This window comes from Girardinichthys multiradiatus, chromosome 6 (assembly GCF_021462225.1).
Source record: "Girardinichthys multiradiatus isolate DD_20200921_A chromosome 6, DD_fGirMul_XY1, whole genome shotgun sequence".
NCBI lineage: Eukaryota > Metazoa > Chordata > Actinopteri > Cyprinodontiformes > Goodeidae > Girardinichthys > Girardinichthys multiradiatus.
The window spans coordinates 13,206,687-13,226,060 of NC_061799.1; the positions used below are offsets into that span (position 1 = coordinate 13,206,687).

Genomic DNA, 19,374 nt, shown 5'->3' on the forward strand with positions numbered 1-19,374 from the left:
GCTTATGATCTCCCAACAAAAGTCACTTTTAAAATATCCAAGTGAAGAGTCTAGATAAGCATATGCTTTTACTTTTTTTTCTTAGAGAGTATGTGAGAGGATTTGTAGTTATCCACAGTTATTACTCACTTTACTGCACACACAATATTGTTTTTTCCTTGTTTCTCTGGCTCTTAGTTAAATCACCCAAAATGCCGACAATGTGCATTATTTACAGACCAACTCCATTCTGTAACGCTGGCAAGAATCAAGCTTGTCCATGAAGTTTCACTTGATCCATTCATTAATTGCTTATTTTCGTAAAGCTTCATACTAGAAGAAAAATTAGGAATAATTTTAACAGATGTTTTAAATACTTACTTACACTGCAATAAATGCTGGGAGTGAGGTATTAATATAATTGCTACACGTGTGTGCCTTTTTTAGTATGACAGTCCCAGAGCTAGATTAAGGAAACACACACAAGCACTCATGCAAAGCAATGGAATCGGACAGTGAGGCACCAAAGTACTGGCACATTACACATATTGCCACATTATAGCTACAAACCTCAATGTATGTTATTCTGAAAATTCATAATTGTGAAGTGAGGGGAAATAATACATGTTTTAATTTTTTGTTTTTGTTTTTACAAATGGAAGTTTGAAAATGCGGCATGCATTTGTAGAGTGGCATTGTATTCAACACCCTTTACTCTGGGACCCCAAATTAAATCCAGTGCAATCAGTTGCCTTCAGAAGTAACCTAATTAAAAAAACAGTTCAGTCGCAGTGAAGAACAGCTAAGTTGTGAAGGTCTCAGAGGTTAATTAGAGATCATGAATGGGCAAACAGCATCATGAAGACCAAGGAGGAAGCTGGTCAGAGCTGATGGAACGATGGATGGAGCTAAATCCAGAGAAATCCAAGAAAACCTTTAGAGGCAACAAAAGTGTTGAGACCTTCTAGATCTAGTTACAAGTTTTTAGATGCACAAGCTGGTAGAGATTTACCCCAAATGACTTTGCAGCTGTAAAGCAGAGAGTGGTTTTAATGGATGCCACATTTTTATTTGTTAAACACCTTGAAAATAATTTATTGTACTCGTACTCGTCATCTTCCGCTTGAACAATTTATTGTTTTCCATTTAACAATTATGCAGCACAGTCACACCGGGTCTTGTTTGCTCGTGAAGAAATGGATTGTTTAAGCTCTTTCAATCAAAAACAGTGCATAAAAGAGTATAACTTTTAGAAGAGTTCAGGAATTGTTTTTAGCTTAAATCAGTATGGTCCACTGTCTGCGTTTAAAGACAAATCACTGCTGTGATATTTGGTGTTTCTACCTCTGAGGAAAGAGCACAGTGCAGCTAAAAATAACTTTGCCGTGTTTGTTTATCTGAAATGGCTCCAAAATTAAACTTATTCCAATGGATTAGTGGTTTAAGATTCAGATTCCTACTAAAACCTTGTCCTTTTTTACAAAATCAACACTTAGGTTCAGAGGATGAAATGTGTGCTGCCGCTATACTTGCAGTGAGATTTGATTCCCCTTCAAAGGCAGCATAAACATTCCTCATTTAGAGTTACCAAAAGTACTAAAAATATATATTATTGCAAATAATAAGATAAATGATCCCTGTCAGGCTACACATTTACTCCTTATGTGTAGAGAGGTGCAAGTTAGAGCTTTGCAATCAATCATGAGATCCCATCAGACTTGAGCAGTTCTCAGGTTCTGATGCTGGGGCGATAACTATCTGGAGTGGATGCACTGAAGAACTCTTGAGAGGAAGTCAAACTGGCAAAGAAGCAGAGGGGTTGAAGAGAGGGAGCGAATCAGACAGAGAAGACGTTGAAAAAATGCTTTGAGGAGTAATGGTTGCTTGGAGACTGTTGTCAAGGAGACAGTAAGTCCTTTGGCATCTGAAATGTCCTACATTTATGTTGATATTCAGAAGGAAGAGTTTTTTAGGTGTGATTTCACTTTTTGTCCCTCCTCACTACACAAGCAGATTGACAGCGTTAGGGTCAAACGGAGGATAACTCCTTGTCTTCGGTGCAATGAAAGGTCATACTGTGACTCTGTTAGAAGGGAAAATGAAACAAAGGTTTTTGTCACATTTAAACAGGTCAAAAAACTGTCAGACAACAGCAGCCATGTGACAACTCCACTGACGCCCACAGGAGGGAAAGAGGAGGGAATGGGGGACAATATGACAGAATTTGTTTCTGTGACACCCTATCAGCATCTCAAACTGTGACAGATATCCTCCCCCTTTGTGTTTCCCTGGCGCTGACTCATTCAGTGGGCATTTCTGTGGTTCTTGGGCAAAAAGAACACTTCATGCAAGCAAGGGGTGCTCAGAAGACTCAAACCACCCACTGAGTACCACTGGAAGCCTGTTGAAGTTTCTCTTCAGTTTCCACTAAAGAAAGCTTATTTTCAGTGAGCACTGTGCATAACTAATGAGATGCATGTTTTATCCCTGTGGGTGGAGGGAGGGAGGTAATACTGATGATAGAGTGGAGTTTGTGAAGAAAGCAGATGTGGCTGTACACTGTGTGACCCTAGAAGGAAAAGCAACTGAGAATCTCAGGGGGATCCATCTGATTCTGTTTTTAAGGAGCCATGGCTCATTGTGGCCCAAAGCTCATTATTCCTCTGGTTCCTCTAATGGGTGCACAGAGGCGACTGCACGTGCACAAAGTTATAATAAACAAACAGCAAAGGGTAGCACAGAGGAACCTAAACCAGTCAGAATATCACCTACGCATGGGAGGCATGTGTAGTTAAACTTAGTTTAGTCAAAGCAAGAATGCAAAGCTAAGCTAAGGGCCAGGTGATTGTTATGGCATGCTGCAGACACAGGATGCAACCTCATCAAAGGCTGGAATCATCATGCAGTTCTGTCCTTTAAGCCCACTAATCTGGATTTTAGAACAGATCAAAAGTTGGAGGGATGACAATGAACTTCGCAGAATAACAGAATGCCATCAGAAGATTAGTACAGATGTTATAAAATGAACGCACACACAACGCAGTTTCCTGAAAACATATACTACGATACGAAAATTAGATTCATAACTAAAAAGACAGAAAAACAGTGTTTCTGCTGTATTCAGTTCGAATCGGTATTTTTCTTAACTGAGCAACGCATAAGGACCACAAATTGCCCTCTTGATTTTACAAAGTTGTTGAAGAAGTTACTAATATTAGAAGTCTAGTTGTTTTGTCTTTTTTCACTCTTGTCTAATTTCAGGGATTGCACCAACGGCCTTCAAACATGCTGTTGTATGGCTCTTTCTTAAGAAACCTCACCTTGACCCCCTGATTTGATCTAATTTTAGGCCAGTCTCCCACGTGCCCTTCTTATCTAAGGTTTTTTTTTTTACCCAGCTAAAATCATTTTTAGAAGAAAATGAGATCTTTGAGAAATTCCAGTTTGGTTTTAGATCACGACATAGCACAGAGTCTGCCCTATGAAAGGTGCCCAGTTGTTCTGGTGCTGCTGCACCTCACAGCAGCTTTTGATACTTTAGATCACTTCTTCTTGTCTCGCCTAAACCACTATGTCAGTATCCATGGGTCAGCTCTAAAGTGGTTTACATTTTGTCTTACTGGCAGATCCTTCACAGTTATTATAAATGACTTGGCTTCCTCCAGTGCTCATGTCCTGTGGGGTGCCACAGGGCTCCATCCTAGGCCCCCTCTTCTCCCTCTATTTATTGCCACTCGGAGCAGGTATTAGGTGGCACCATCTGTCCTTTCATTGTTATGCAGATGACATCCAGATATATCTGTCCTTAAAACCAAGTGACAGTAACCCACATCACTCCCTTCTTGATTACATTTATGCAGTTAAACAGTGGTTGAGCGAAAACATCTTATTTTTAAATAAGCAAAAAACTGAGATTTTATTTGGTAGTAATGTCACCACCGACAGTGCTCTGAATATTAATTTCAGTAAAGCTGTAAAATAGTGATTTTTGATAAGGATTTTATGTTTTATAAGCAAATTCAGAATCAGAAAAAACTTTATTGCCAAGTAGTGTTACACATGTATGAGGAATTTGGTTTGGTGGTAAAGTGCTACACATAGACATACATACAGCCAACATAAATAAATTTGGAAATGTGTTTAAAAACAAAAACAAGTTGTGTAGGAATATTATGATAAAAATAGAGCACCGTGGCAAATATTAAAAATATACCATAACAACAGTCAGTCAGTCATTTTCTACCGCTTATTCCATAGTGGGTCACGGGGGAGCTGGTGCCTATCTCCAGCAAGTCTATGGGCGAGAGGCAGGGTACACCCTGGACAGGTCACCAGTCCATCACAGGGCATAACAACACCATAACAACAAAGTACAATTAAATGAAATAGTATTGATTCAGTAGTCAAGTCGAGCTTTTATTATTTATGTCCTTCAGCTAAAGTTAAGCCTTGTTTAAACCACTTGTTGAGAAAGCTATACACTCTTTAATCAGCTCAAGAACTGACCACTGTAATGCTCTTTTTGTTGGTGTCACTGTCATCTGCAACGGTTACCACCAGACGAGTACACATAACTCCTGCTTTATCTTTACACTGGTTTCCTGTCCTTTTTAGAAAAGATTTTAAGCTTCTACTGTTTGTATTTAAGGCTTTAAATGGTTTGGCCCCATCTTACTCAAATTTGATGTGTCGTGTGTGTGGTAAATCCCTGTGGTCTTTATCCCAGTTTTTATTGAGTGTTCCAAGGAGTATGTAAATTGAGATGACCGGGCATTCTCAGTAGCGGCTTCTGGACTGTGGAACCAACTCCCTCCGGACCTTAAACTCTATCTCTAACTTTTTTATTCAGAAAGGCTTTTAATATCCAGTAGTTTGGTGGCATTTTATTCTAGCATTCTAGTTTTATTGCTATTCCTGTTGTTGGTTGTTTTCCTTTTATGTATGTAGTGTTAAGCACTTTGGTTGCCTAGCCAGCTGTTTTAAAGGGCTATACAAATAAGTAAAATGAAAAGGAATAATTATAGAGCATGAGAAGTTTAACAATACAATATACCAAGCTCTGAATTTCTCTCAGAGCATAGTTGGTGGATCTCCACATAAACCTACATGTCAAGCAGCAAGAGCTTTAAACAAAAAAAGCAGCCAAGAGTTGGTAACTTTTGGAGGAGCTGCAGAGATCCCCAGGTTGGAGAACCTGTCAAAAAGAGGACTTTCAGTCATATACTCAACAAATGTGGCTTTTCAGAGTGGAAAGAAATCATGTTTGCAGTTTTCAACAAGTCGGGTAGAGGGTCGGAGCAAACAATTGGAAAATAGTGCTCTAAATGAGACAAAAAAAATTTTTCTCATTGCTCTAAACGATACAAAACCAAACAATTTCACTTAAATGTAAAGTGGTATGTTTACTACAGGACAATCATTGAAGAAAACCTGTAAAAAAGACTGAGACTGTTAAAATTGTCCAGTAAAAGGCCAGGCTTTAATCCAAATAGGAATCTGTTGCAAGACTTGAAAATTGATGTTTACAACCAACTGGATGGATCCTGAATTATTTGACAAAAAGAATCTGCAACAATTCCAGTCAGATGTGCATGCAGGTAGAGTGGTACCACATCAGACTTAGCTGTAACTGCAGTGAAGGGTGTGTACAAAGCATTGACTCAGGGGGATGAATACAAATCACACACATCACACTTCTCAGATTTTCCTATGTTGTGTTGATATCACATAAGATCCTGATACAAATGCAACAAAATATAATCAACATTTTGCAAAGCACTGTACAATACACAGTGACAATAAGATGGGGCTTCACAAATTACCACTAGAATCAGACAATAATCCTGCAAAGTGTTCACTTATATTCATTCATAATTATGCTTCTATTGGTTGTTAAAATGCCTTGTTAGAATTTTTTTATGTATTTTTTGCACCAATGGGTATCAAGTGTCACTGGCATTTACCCAGTGTGAAAAACAACTTTATACTGTGTGTGCTTGGGTCTACTTCAGGAACTTATGTTCCACATTTCTGAGCTGGACAACCTCAGAATTCATGCACCTCTAGTGCCCCTTACAGGCCATATCTCTTCCTGCATTGAATTGTAAGAATTTAACATCTAAAATCAGTAACGAGTCCAAAGTAACACATTTTTATTAATCAAGCAAAAAAAAGAAAACAAACCACAAAGCAATTTCAATAATCTAAAGTTATTTATTCAAGAAGGTCACTGAAAAGCTTCCGTTTCTTGCACTCTCCTGTCTGGATTTCCTGCCAGTGGGCTCTCCTGTGTACAAAGTGGGAGAGGGCAAACTTTGCCCAAACGTGTCGAGCAAACTGATCTGACCTCAGCTTACTTTCACTGGAAACTGGAAGGGAACAGCAGAAAGGAAAGAGAAGCATAAGTGAAGAAGTGAGCAAGAAAAATAAAACGGAGAGCATAACAATCAGCTTTACCGAGCTCCTGTGCGATGCTTTGCCTCTGGCTGACTGAAGCACTGTTCCACACGGCTTCAAGTACTCGACTGCCCAACTTGGAGCAAGCCATTTGCACATACTGGCCCTGGGAGGACAAACAGTGTTTCATGCGTTACATTTTTTAACTCCAGGAATAACTAAAACTTGTAAAGCCCATGAACATGTACCTCCAGCCTCTTGAGGATCTTGCCCCTGCCTTTGTCACCGGATGTGGTGATGAGAGCCTGCAAGACGTGGCTGCCGGAGGGGTCGGAGGCCATAGTGAGGAGGTCTGCGGGGCTCAGAGTGCGCAGGCTGCTGAGGAGGTGAGAGCGCTCCTTAAACTTGGCCAGCGCTTGGACCAGTCGGGAACCGTGGTAACAGATGGAGGTCAGCGGAACCTACAAACAACAAGTGTCGAGAAAAACCAATTCATCCAATTTGAGACAGAACTGGAGAATCACGCAAGCTAAAATGTGTCACCTGAAGTTCAAAGTTTTAAGAGGAACTCTTAAATGTTGTACATTCATCCAAGAATAAAAAAAAAACACTAATCTGTAGATGACACAATAGAAAAATACATCATCGCTATCTTTAAATAGGTATATTGCCTGATAAAATGAAGGTTGGTGAAGTCCGACAAATATATAAAGCAGGAGGCTGGAAGCCTCTGTAACAACACACTGTAAAACCAGTGAGAGAATCTTGGAAAAAATATGTTGTCTTCAATTGAATATGTTCATTAAATAACTGATTATAACATATTAAACCAAGAAACTACAACAATAATGTCTCAGAGCGTCTTTGTTAAATTAACTGGGGAATCAGACTTCAGTTAGTAAAAGCCTTATACTATGGGGTTCCTCAAGGTTCACTACTAGCATCAGTGTTGTTTCATTTGTATATCAGCACTACTTGAAAACTTTTTAATTTATGCTGTTTGCAGAAAACACCACTGCATTTTGTTGTGGAAATGATGTAACTGCATTTAATGGGAAAAGAGCTAAGCAAGTTAGTTTGTTTAAAATTATATTATAAATCTAAGGGAAACAAAATATATTGGTAATGTTTTTAACTAATTCAACAACTTCACTTTTAAGAAATGGTGCTGAAATGTAAAAAGTGAACACAGAATTCTCGGAGGAATTAAAGACTGTAAGCTAAAGAAATAAACAAAGAAGTAATTTAAAGAGTTTGCAGTTGACCTCTTTCTGTGTGCTGCCCTCTGTTGCATCAGACTGGTAATACACCTCATAGGTGAGCAAAGACATGAAGAGCGGCAGGCAGCAGACGTGTCGGGAGCCAGGCTCAGCGCAATGGAAAGACTGAGAAGAACAGCAAAGAACTAACATCAAGTCATGAAAACACAGCTGCTGTGGAAAACAAGGAGCCCCGTTGTGTTTTTAACAGGATAAACCTTTTGAGACTTACATTCAGAAGGCATCGCATCATCTTGTCCTGCTTCTCTCCACTTTCTGCGCAGCTTTCTGCTAACTGGACGATCACACCCATGTGACCAGCGGCCAAGACAGACTCCACACCCTCGACCAGCTCGTCAAACAACCTCAGGAACTGCAGAAATTGGAAAAGAATCAAGATAATTCCAAGTAGTGCTCCGTGCTCATTAACAACACATCACCTACCAGTTTGTACTTGGCCGAGGCTGCTGTCAGCCTCTGGATGGGGAAGTTGGCAATGGGGTGGAGGGCAAGGTCAACCAAATTGCCCTTCAGGTGGTTCTTGTAAAGGTCACGGAGAAGAGATTTATGGCCTAGCTGAATGATTGTGTCTATGAGGCGACTGGTGGTCTGGTCCTTCAGGAAGACAAGCAGTGGACTATAGGAGAAAAGAAAATACAATAGTATCCATCATTATAGCACTTCTACAATAAGCTTCTCTAAGAAGCTTTGGGAAAAACGTCTTTAACCTGATTCCAGGGGCAGAGCTGCGGCTGGTCAGGTACTCCATGGTGCGTTTCAAGAGCTGCTTGCAGAGTTTCGGCCGTTTTCTGTGACACACAGTCAGCATGGTCTGAAAAACTGCGCTGGCAGCACCATCTGTAACACTCACTGAAGAAAAACAAAGGTGCCTTTAAAAACACAGAGAAATCAAAGAACCTCTGCAGTGTAGGGCCGTGCCAAAGCACTACACCCCCAGGACTTTTTTACACGTTACAACATTACAGCCACAAAGCTCAATGCATATTATCAGGATTTTATGCAATAGAAAACATAAAATAAGTGCATAATTGTAAAGTGGAAGAAAAATGACGTGAAGCGTGGAATACAATTGTATTTAGCTTCAAGAAGAAAGCCATCCCATTGATAAATCACGTGGAAGACGTTGCTCTGGTTAGATGAGAACATGATTGAACTTTGTGCCCTACATGCAAATCAGAACACTGCACGTTGCCCTAAACCCACCATCCCACTATGAAACGGTGGTGGCAGCATCATGCTGTGGGGATTCTTTTTTTTTTTTTAAGGAGGTTCATAGAAACTGGTCAGACTTGATGGGAAGATAGATGGAGATAAAGGCTAACCGATCCTGGACAAAACTTGAGGCCACAAGGGACTTGAGACTGTGGTGGAGGTTCACCTTCCAACAAGACAGAATCCCTATACATATTAGCATGAAATGGTTTAGATCAAAGCATATTGATGTGTTAGAATGGTCTAGTCAAAGTCAAAACTTAAATGCAATTGAGAATGTGTGGCAAGAATTGAAAAATGATGTTCACTGACATTATGACTCAATCCAAGTGAGCCTGAGCTATTTTTTCAAAGGCAAACTGAAAATGAAATCTAGATGTGCAAAGCTGATGGAGACATAACCCAAAATACTGATTCAGAGCCCTGAAAAAAAACATGCCACACTTTGTAGATTTTAACTTCTAAAAATTTTTTAAAACATTGCATCCTTTTCCTGTCATTTCACAATTATGCAATACTTTTTGTTGATCGATAACATGAAATCTCCATTAAATACATAAGAGTTTGTGTGCACTGTGACACAATGTGAAAAAGTTCAAAAAGTTTGAATACTTACCTGCACACTGAGTAAAGAAAAAACACACAAAGGCTACCAGAGGCTACCTACACAGCAGCTGTGTAGGTAGCCTCTGCAATTGTAACCTTAACATTACCCATTAGTACTTGCAGATGTATTACTGCCACCAACTACAGACTATTTGGAAGGCATGAAAAGTGCTGCTGGCCATTTAAAAGCAATACAGAGTTGCAGTAAAAACGCCACACTCAACACCAGCAGTACTTTATACGATAGTTCTTTCTGACAGTAAGGATTTAGTTAAAGGCAGCATGAAACCCCCTGCATGTGCATTTTTCCCTGAGGGTTATGACTTGAACTTGTTTTACTAATGAAAATGCATTGATTGTATGTGTGTAAGGATTCATGAAGAAAACTAATAGAAAGCAAATGGTTTCATCGCTTCCTTTGAATCTGATCTTCACCAAAACAGCTTCAGTACAACAGAAAAATGTGCTCAGTCAATATTTGGCAATAGATATGAAATCTTCTATTCCTCCGTCCTAGAATTTTCTTTTTGTGATAGAGTACAAAGAAAGAATTGACATATCCATAATCCAGTAAAATAAAATAAAAAATGGCAAGGACAGAGATGAACTCTGATGGTCTGATGAAAGGCAGCTTACGATTAATATTTTCCATCAAGGTCTCGGTGAGGCTCTTCAGCTCGTACCAGAATGAGGTGGGAATCTCAAAGTCTGTCAGCGCAGGGGTCACTCTGTGCTCTTTTGAACCTAGTTCAAACCAGAACATCAAGAGAGAAACGGAGACGTGAATACAAAAGTTAAAACGAACATACCTCAGGGTACTGAGGCCCCGACAGCCTTACAAAATATATTAAAAATGATCAAAAGCTTAATTCCATTTCTCTAATCTGTAGAAGAAAAGGAAAATGTTACTACATTAAAGATGAGATGAAAACTGGTTTTCTCTTCGTCAGTCGATCAGTTTTTCCTCATTTTGCTTGTGGGTTAAACCCTCCATCAAGCAATTGCTGCAATTTGCATCAAAACTCCTCCAATTTAAATTGAAAAACATACATTACAGACAGATTTATTTATTGTGCATGACTTCAACATCCCAGAGACGTCGTTATCCCTGGCAGGAAACAAACCAGTGGAAAGGAATCAGCATGAAAATAAAGATGCTTGTTCTCTGCACAGAACAAGGTCTTGTTGAGTAATTGACGGGGTTTAACCCACGCAGGGATGCATGAACTTCTAGAGTGCACCTGGAGAACAAGCACACAAAGACTGAGATAATAGGAAAAATGTTCTCCATTTTGGGTGAGTGTCTTTAATTTTTTTTAAACACGATTCCTTGCTGAGGCATTTTAGTATTTCTGCCGTATGACTGTGCTGCCGGTCACATGCAAGCCGACTCATCCTGCTGGCTTTTTACTTCCACAGTCAACACAACTTTGGATTTAAACCCGTCTTATGTCCTAATTTGGACGTCCAATTATTAAATCTGTCTGTTTCACTTTACTAAACGACCATGGACATCTTTTTATTTTTTATTTGTCCTTGTCGAATTAGAAACACAATAAGCAAGGATACAAAAAGCCATTATTAGAATTAGAGATGCACTGAGAAATAAGCAGGTGAGCAAAATGTGTGGATTTTCAGCTTGATTTGTAGAACTGGGATGAAAGAATGGCAAAAAACTAACCAAATATTGTCAATAGCATAATACATTACATTATTTGGATGTGTGTACACTTTACTTTTATTCATTTAGCACATTATAGTCCACATGTCAGAATGAAGGAGTCCTGATCACCTGTCCACATATTCCATGAGAGGTCGTCTACCCCTCAACAATGAACTGTTATGGATGTATGATTCTGTGGACTTTTTTAATCATCTCTTTGCTGCCCCAATTAAATATATCTGCCCTTGTTGCTTATCTGCCGCACCGCTCACTGCTACAGCTTACACAACATAACTGTTGATTTCACATAAGACGCAACACGTAGTCAAAGATAAACTGATAGAAGAGGATGACAACCTTTAGGAGGGTTAAGAACAGGCGTAGATAAAAGCAGGAATCACGCTTCATTCTTTGCTCCTCTCAGTTCATCCCTAAGAGGGGCTGAGGGGGGCCCGGTACCGAAGGTGAACGTCACTCTGTATCTGTTCAATTGTTTACTCTGTACACTAATCATTTTGGCATTAAATCTTGATTTTATACTTAACCATTTATAATTATTTCACAAGGTAAATACTTTGCTGGTTTTACTGGTTGGGTCTCAGAACTGGAGAGCAACGGACCCAGGGGTGCACAGGGAGGAAAGAGAGTAAAAACTACCATTTTACAACAGAACGGTGGCCGACCTTCTTCGAAACAATCAGTGGACGCAGTTACTAAGCAAAAAAATTTCAAAGTTAACTATTATTAGTATCAGTGAGGTGTTCAACATAAAGTCATAGGAAGCACAGAGCTATAAGGTAAGGATTACACACACAGAATGCTGTTTTAGTGATGCAAGCAGCTGAAGGCTAAAGTCAGCAGAAAATGTCTAATTCATAATAATGCTCTATTTGTTTTGTCTGTTTTAAAGCAACCGTTTTTTCACACAGTGACACTACATTACTTATGGCCCTGATCTGATATTAAAAAAAGCCTGCTCATGGCCTGAAGGCTAAAAAAACATAATTATATCTATTTATACTATAGCTTTTAAATCTGGAATCAGTTTTTAGCAGGACAAAGATGCAAGAAAATCGGACATTTGGAATTGGCCACAGAATTCTTATCTTCATTTCTGAATTCTAATCATCTCTCATCGAGTGCCTCTGGGTGTGTCTGTGTGTTTACCTGGACGGGCCTCTGTGCGGGGAGGTCCAAGGCAGCCCCCCAGCACATGTAAAAGTGTGCGGACCACATGCGAGCCGTGAACGTGTCTGATGAACTCTGCGCTGTTGTTTCTCACCACCTGACTTAAGGACAACAGCTGGGTCTCCAACGTCCCAGTGCTTTCCACCTCATCATCTTCTTCAGAGGATGGATCCTTCGGTGAGAACTCTAAAACAAACATTCAGAACATGTAAACATAGACATACTTGTCCTTATTCATGTAAAAACAGACGAAATAAGAAAATATTAGTAGTAAAACTATCTTCGGCTTTTCCCATATTTCACACTTATGTGTAGTAGATCCAAGGAAAAACGCTCTCCCATTCGGTTGTATGCTGTTACTTTGGTTATGAAAACTAAATGAAGAAGAAATGTTTAAAAACTAAGCAAATTAACACATTTCATTCACACTCACCCTCCCACCTGGACATTTGTCTGAGCACGCTCTCCACAACATGACCTCCACACCGGTCGCAAGAAACCTCTTTAAATCTTGCCCCCTGTTCTCCACCCAGTTCAGCCAGCACCTCCCCAACTTGCTCTGGGCTCGCCAGAGGAAGCAGCCGCTGCAGAGTGATGCTCCCTGTCCGGTCTGTCGCTACCAGGCTGGCTTTATCTTTCACCTCAGCGAGGACGTTCTCCACAAACATCTCTGGAAGATATATTTATATAAACATGCTGTTTATTCTGAGACATTTGTAAAAGCACACAGCAATGGCACTGAGAAATCTGCACAAGAAAAACATTCAGTGTTGAGAAGGTTTTGGTTTTCGGGCAAAAATCTGCCTAGATATGCAAATTCAAAATGTTAAAAACAAAAGCTTCACAGAAGTAAGAGCTTAAAATCCTCCCACTGTGACTCTAAAGTTAAAGTTAGGTTAGCTTATTTTATCCAAGCTAAATACACTTGATAGTTACACTGGCTCTAAAACTTGTGCACATCCCATTTAAAATCCCATGTTTATGGGACTGAAAAAATGGAGGCTATGAAGAATCATTTTAGAACTTTTCTCACCTTTAATCTGACATGTTCTGTACAATTAAATCGCAACACAAACTAATTAGACAGCAGTTTGAAATGACCTACCCTGTGACAAATGATTCACTATCACTAAATTAAAAAAACAAAAAAAACAATCAGGGAGCAGATGTTTTTCTCCACTAAGAGTCCAGCTGCAGATTCCATTCCTAAAGTCCCTCATTTGATCCAGATGCTCAGCGCCTTGCATTCTGAGCCAATCGTGTTTCAGCATGATCTCAGCTTTATTTACATTCACCTAATCTCTTCCTGAATTTGGTTTCTTAAAAAGAGGTTAGAAAACACCAACATGTTAGACCATCAGGGGCTTATCTTAGATATATTTTCAATATTTCTACGGTAACTAATAACATCTAAATCTTAAGCTCTCGAGCCCATGATTATAAGCTTTAATGAGGAAAAGGAAGTGTAGCAGCTGTGTGAATATTTTCTCCATATGCACTGTTGATGTTCAGTTACAGAGGGAAGTGACCTTTTGTTGCACTTCTAACCACTTGCCGCCCCAGAGAATCAATCCACCTCACCTCTCTCCTCATCTTCTTCAAAGCCTTCACTCAGTCTTTCCCCGACGCGGCGGAAGTAGCCAACACTCAGAGCATCCAGTCGCTTTCTGCCACCATCTCCCTGAGCCATTGCTCGTCCTTTTTCTTGTTCACCTCTCTTCTTCTTCCAGTCTTCTTTTCCTCCATCTTCAGCGGGGTGCCTTCTCTTCCTTGCTCCTTCTTTCTGTAGCTCATCTCCTCCAACTTTAGCCACCATGGCAAGGATCTCAATACCCGCAGATAATGGATCAGATGTTCAGTCTGAATCTCTGTTTGAAATGGAGATAAGTTCTCATCAAAATTAGGGGGGAAAAACCTATCAGGCGCGCTGTTCTAACTAGGGGAAGCCCAGTGACTTTAGTTGTGAAAGTGTTTTTAGGTTCTAGAAAAACATTTTGTTTATTTTCTGGTTTTATAGTCTGCATGCCGAATTTATCCTCTACAGAATACTATAGGTTTTATCTGAATTTGCAATTCTTTACATGTTTAATAAGTCTAAAACAAATTAAATTCCCTTACAGAACATGAGAGTTCAGCTAAAAAACAAACAGCACTTTGAGCAGTTCTTGCTAGCCCGCTCCAACAAAACCGAACAAGAGAACCAGAACGAACACGAGATTCGTGTCCGACGAAAAGCATATTTATTTCTGCAAACTAAACGTTAAATTTACGGGAAAACTACAAAATAGTAACTCACGTGTGAGACCTGTGAGCGACTCTTCCTTCCCTTTCTTCTTCTACTATAGAATTTATTTTTGTCCGGTTGGAAAGCAGCACATAGGTCCATTACTGCCACCTACAGGACTGGAGTGATGAATCGTAAATAAACAGGTGAAAAATAAATTGAATAAAATTACCCCCAACAATTCAAAGCTTTTGTTTCGTCATCTGTTCTGTGTCAACTCTTTATATGCTTTAGCTGCTACATTCACATGACATATTACTGCTTCAGCTGTAACTGTAGTATCAGAAGATTTCCATTTGACGTTTGTTTACTTTACAAAAGTTTGTTGTTTGTTCCTGCATTTTCTGATTATGTCAAAAAAGAAAATTTTCCTATTTCTGATTACCAAACTTGACTTTTATTTACATTTAGAATTGTATAAAGTTGCAACCCATTTTCATTCCGGTTTTTCTGCCACTTCTTGTGAACGTCATTGATATGGGTCTTGACTTCTGCTTCAGTATTTATCTTCTATGTTCTCTCTCAAACAATTATTGTGTAGTTACAAGAGTATTTAAAATATGTTCCATAAAGTATCCTGTATGCATAAGGATTTTTGCAATCCTAGTCTTCGGAAAGCTGAAAAGCTGTCAGAAGCTAGTGTTACATTGTTCTATTGTTAGCATTATGTTACTGTAGTGCTGACAATATTGCTACAAGCACTGCTGTTTAGATCTAATTATCAGTTCCTATGTTTTGTTCTTATATGCTATATTCAACTGAGTAACTAAGAAAGCTGCTCCAGTGTTGTTCTGTTTCAGGATCTTTAGATATAAATGAAAGATTTTCAAACTCATGTTGATCAGTGTTCCATTATAACCCATACTGGTTTTGAATAAGGTTTATGTTTAAGTTTGAATGATGCATTAAAGTCTGTTGCTGGTCTAGCAAGTTTCCAAGTTTGTATATCTGAAATTGATACTGTAGGGTTCTCACTTAAGCCCAAATTAAAGGTATGTACCTGACAGAGTAATGACATTGGTGAGATTTGCGTGACTCTCCACCTACAGAATTTTACAAAAATGACACAATAGTGTACCCACAGGGAAATGTGGTGGAGGCAGCATCATGATCTGGGATGAGGGGTGGACTGGGGGCCAGTGGCCTGGCCCAGCCTGCTCTGCAATCGCTTAGGGGCAGGACCAATGGTTCGGGTCGCGCAGTCTGACATAACAGAGAGACACATGCATTTGCGCGCCAGATAAATGAAGCGAGAGCAACAGTTAATGGAGGGTACTTCCACTTTGAAGAACCAATGGGGTCAAAACTGATTTAGTAAAACATTTTAAGGTACTGCAAATTTTTTAAATATGGTTAACAAAAAGGATCTGTAAAAAATATTTGTTTAATGCTAAAATGTCTACAAATTCAGCTTTAGTGTTCCCTTCATAAACTCCACTAATAAATTGTATACATTTTGAAATCTTTTCTTTTATTTAAAATTTATTTAACACACCTGCAGGCTCAGCTTTTAGAATACATTGTGCCTCACTTAGGACGATTTGTATACAACTAACTTTACAAGTATAGATTATTTAAAATGTTAGTTATATTTTGCAAAGCAGCCAGCACTACTGAGTGAGAGAGAGAGATGGGGAAAGACAAGTACTGCGATTGACATGAAAGTCATTTGATTATTTTTTCCACCCTCACTCAAAGGATTTTGGTTTATTTTTCAATACCACCTAAATCAGACAAGTCAACAATTAATTCCAAATCATTTGTTGTATGATACCATAATTGATTGTCATATTAGTGAGTATAAAAGGGTTTATACATAGCATAATGTAGGTGAACATAATTTCAGTTTATGTGATTTGAGTACATAATATTGCACCACAGCAGAAACATTTATTTAGTAGTTTTTCAGTTGATGACATGTGCAGATGTCGTGCATTTAAAGTGTGCTCAATTCAATTCAGTCTCGATGGTTTGCCTTAATTCGCTGGCGGTGGCCTGCTGGGATGGTATCAAATTCTCGGCTTGGATTATTGTCCCAGTCCACCCTGTCTGGGTTTACATTTTTTCAGAGTGGATGAAATATGAGCAGTTCCAAATGCCAGTCAGCTCTGACCCCTTTGAGACAAAAACTTCAGGTGTCTGCAAGAAAGCTAACAATATAAAATGATTTCATTGTTTAGCAGCAGGGTGAGTCCAGGCATACTTAACAAATCAACAAAAGAATGACAAAAATAATTTTTGAATGCAAGAGTTCAGAGCTATATTTGCCATAAAATCTGTAGAGTTGTCTGAAGAAGGATGTGGACAAGAGATGTCCACACCATCTGATAGAGTTGGATAACTTTTCCAAGGCAGAGTGCGAACAAAACCTTCTTAAATAAGATGTATTCTGTTGATTGACTCCTGCCAAAGAAGACTGAATGTGGAAAATGAATCAAAAATTGAATACAACATGTTTAAGTGTCAAGGTGTGCAGACCTGTCAATTCAGGGTATTACAACTTTCATGGTTTTTATTAGTTTCCTTTTAACAGATATGTTTTGTTTTATCATAAAAACCTCATAAAAACATTTTAACACTAGTGTGGGCATTTTTGCAAGCAACTGTAATATTGTCAGATTCAGACTGGACAGCTGAATCTAAATGACCAGTTTGTTGTCTTATTTGTGAAGTCATGCTCTCAGGGGCAATGATCAGACCTTCTATCTATTCAATTTGACTGACAGTAAATGTCATGTCGCCATTTTTATAATCTGACAAGTACTGTTTAAAAATCTATGTAATTGACTGAATGTAGAGTCTAAAATAGATTTTGTTAAATGTGTTTATAATCTGACCAAGAGGGTGTACAAAAACCAGAAACAGGACTGGTCCTAAAGCCAAATTTTCAGGAGGGGGGGTTCCACATGAAAGACCTGCTGAATCTTACATGATCTGCTGAGGAAGAGTAATGAAGGTTCTGTTTTGAAAAATAAAATGTGAAGGAGCACCCCAAATCCCCACCTGGTCTTGCTGCCTATTTATCAAGTGCTGTGGTCAACAGTATCAAATGCAGAGGTAAAATAAAAAATAAAAAAAACAAGGGTGGTTCATTCTCCAGACTCTGCAGCAAAAACAACACTAGGGCCAGTCAGGTCAAAGGCTTTTAAAAACAAAGAGGTTGGAAGAATCTCATTAGGACCTAAGGATGATTTAAGATGACAGCTAAAAAATATGACCAGATATGATTAGGGAAATTAATTATGGAGGATATAGAAGACTGAAATAAAAAATGCACTGATGTTTTTAAATTAAACTAAATTGTGCAAGAAAAAAAAAAAAACAATGCAAATGAAATACAATCACATTGTGCCTCTACATTAAACCATCAGAGGGCAGTATAGCAACTTTCCTGGTACTCGTACTCGTCGTCTTCCGCTTATCCGGGACCGGGTTGCAGGGGCAGCAGACTCAGCAGAGACACCCAGACGTCCCTCTCTCCAGACACCTCCTCCAGTTTCTCCAGGGTGGAGCCCAAGGCGTTCCCAGGCCAGCCAAGAGACATAGTCCCTCCAGCGTGCCCTGGGCCGTCCCCTGGGCCTCCTCCCGGTGGGACGTGCCTGGAACACCTCTCGAGGAAGGCGTCCAGGAAGCATGCGGTATAGATGCCCGAGCCACCTCAACTGGCTCCTCTCGATGTGGAGGAGCAGCGGCTCTATTCCGAGCCCCTCCCGGATGGCCGAGTTCCTCACCCTATCTCTAAGGGAGTGCCCGGCCACCCTACGGAGGAAGCTCATTTCAGCCGCTTGTATCCGGGATCTCGTTCTTTCGGTCATGGCCATAGGTGAGGGTAGGAACGTAGACCGACCGGTAAATTGAGAGCTTTGCTTTTTGGCTCAGCTCTCTCTTCACCACAACGGGCCGGCACAGCGCCCCCATTACTGTGGCAGCCGCACCAATCCGTCTGTCGATCTCCTGCTCCATTCTTCCCTCACTCGTGAACAAGACCCCGAGATACTTAAACTCCTCCACTTGGGGCAGGAACTCCCCTCCAACCTGAAGAGGACAAGCCACCCTTTTCCAGTCGAGTACCATGGCCTCGGACTTGGAGGAGCTGATCCTCATCCCAGCCGCTTCACACTCGGCTGCGAACCGCCACAGCGCATGCTGTAGGTCTTGGCTAGAGGGGGCCAGCAGGACCACGTCATCCACAAAAAGAAGAGACGAAATCCACTGGTCCCCAAACCAGACCCCCTCCGGCCCTTGGCTGCATCTAGAAATCCTGTCCATAAAAGTTATGAACAGGACTGGTGACAAAGGGCAGCCCTGCCGGAGTCCAACATGCACCGGGAACAGGTCCGAGTCAGTGCGGACCAAACTCCTGCTCCTCTCGTAAAGGGACCGGATGGCCCCTAATAAAGGGCCCCCGATTCCATACACCTGGAGCACCCCCCACAAGGCATCACGAGGGACACAGTCGAATGCCTTCTCCAGGTCCACAAAACACATGTGAACTGGTTGGGCAAACTCCCATGAACCCTCGAGCACCCTGTACAGGGTATAGAGCATGTCCAGTGTTCCACGGCCGGGACGAAAACCACACTGCTCCTCCTGAAGCCGAGGTTCGACTATCGGTCGGACTCTCCTCTCCAATACCCTGGCATAGGCCTTACCAGGGAGGCTGAGGAGTGTGATCCCCCTGTAGTATGAACACACCCTCCTTCTTATGAAGGGGGACCACCACCCCAGTCTGCCAGTCCAGAGGCACTGTCCCTGACCGCCATGCA

At 40.4% G+C, this 19,374-nt stretch overlaps 1 protein-coding gene across 1 annotated transcript; it reads right to left on the minus strand.

The window, feature by feature from the left end:
- Window positions 1-6,116: 6,116 nt before the first annotated feature.
- LOC124870683 (nucleolar protein 9) lies at window positions 6,117-14,719 on the minus strand. Its single transcript, XM_047369506.1, has 12 exons — window positions 14,621-14,719; window positions 13,906-14,192; window positions 12,758-12,994; window positions 12,304-12,510; window positions 10,110-10,217; window positions 8,363-8,504; window positions 8,079-8,271; window positions 7,867-8,007; window positions 7,641-7,760; window positions 6,624-6,836; window positions 6,436-6,541; window positions 6,117-6,347 (listed from the first exon to the last, which is right to left on the minus strand). Exons 2-12 carry the CDS (start codon window positions 14,138-14,140, stop codon window positions 6,193-6,195), a joined length of 1,857 nt encoding a protein of 618 aa, XP_047225462.1. The 5' UTR covers window positions 14,141-14,192; window positions 14,621-14,719; the 3' UTR covers window positions 6,117-6,192.
- Window positions 14,720-19,374: the final 4,655 nt, after the last annotated feature.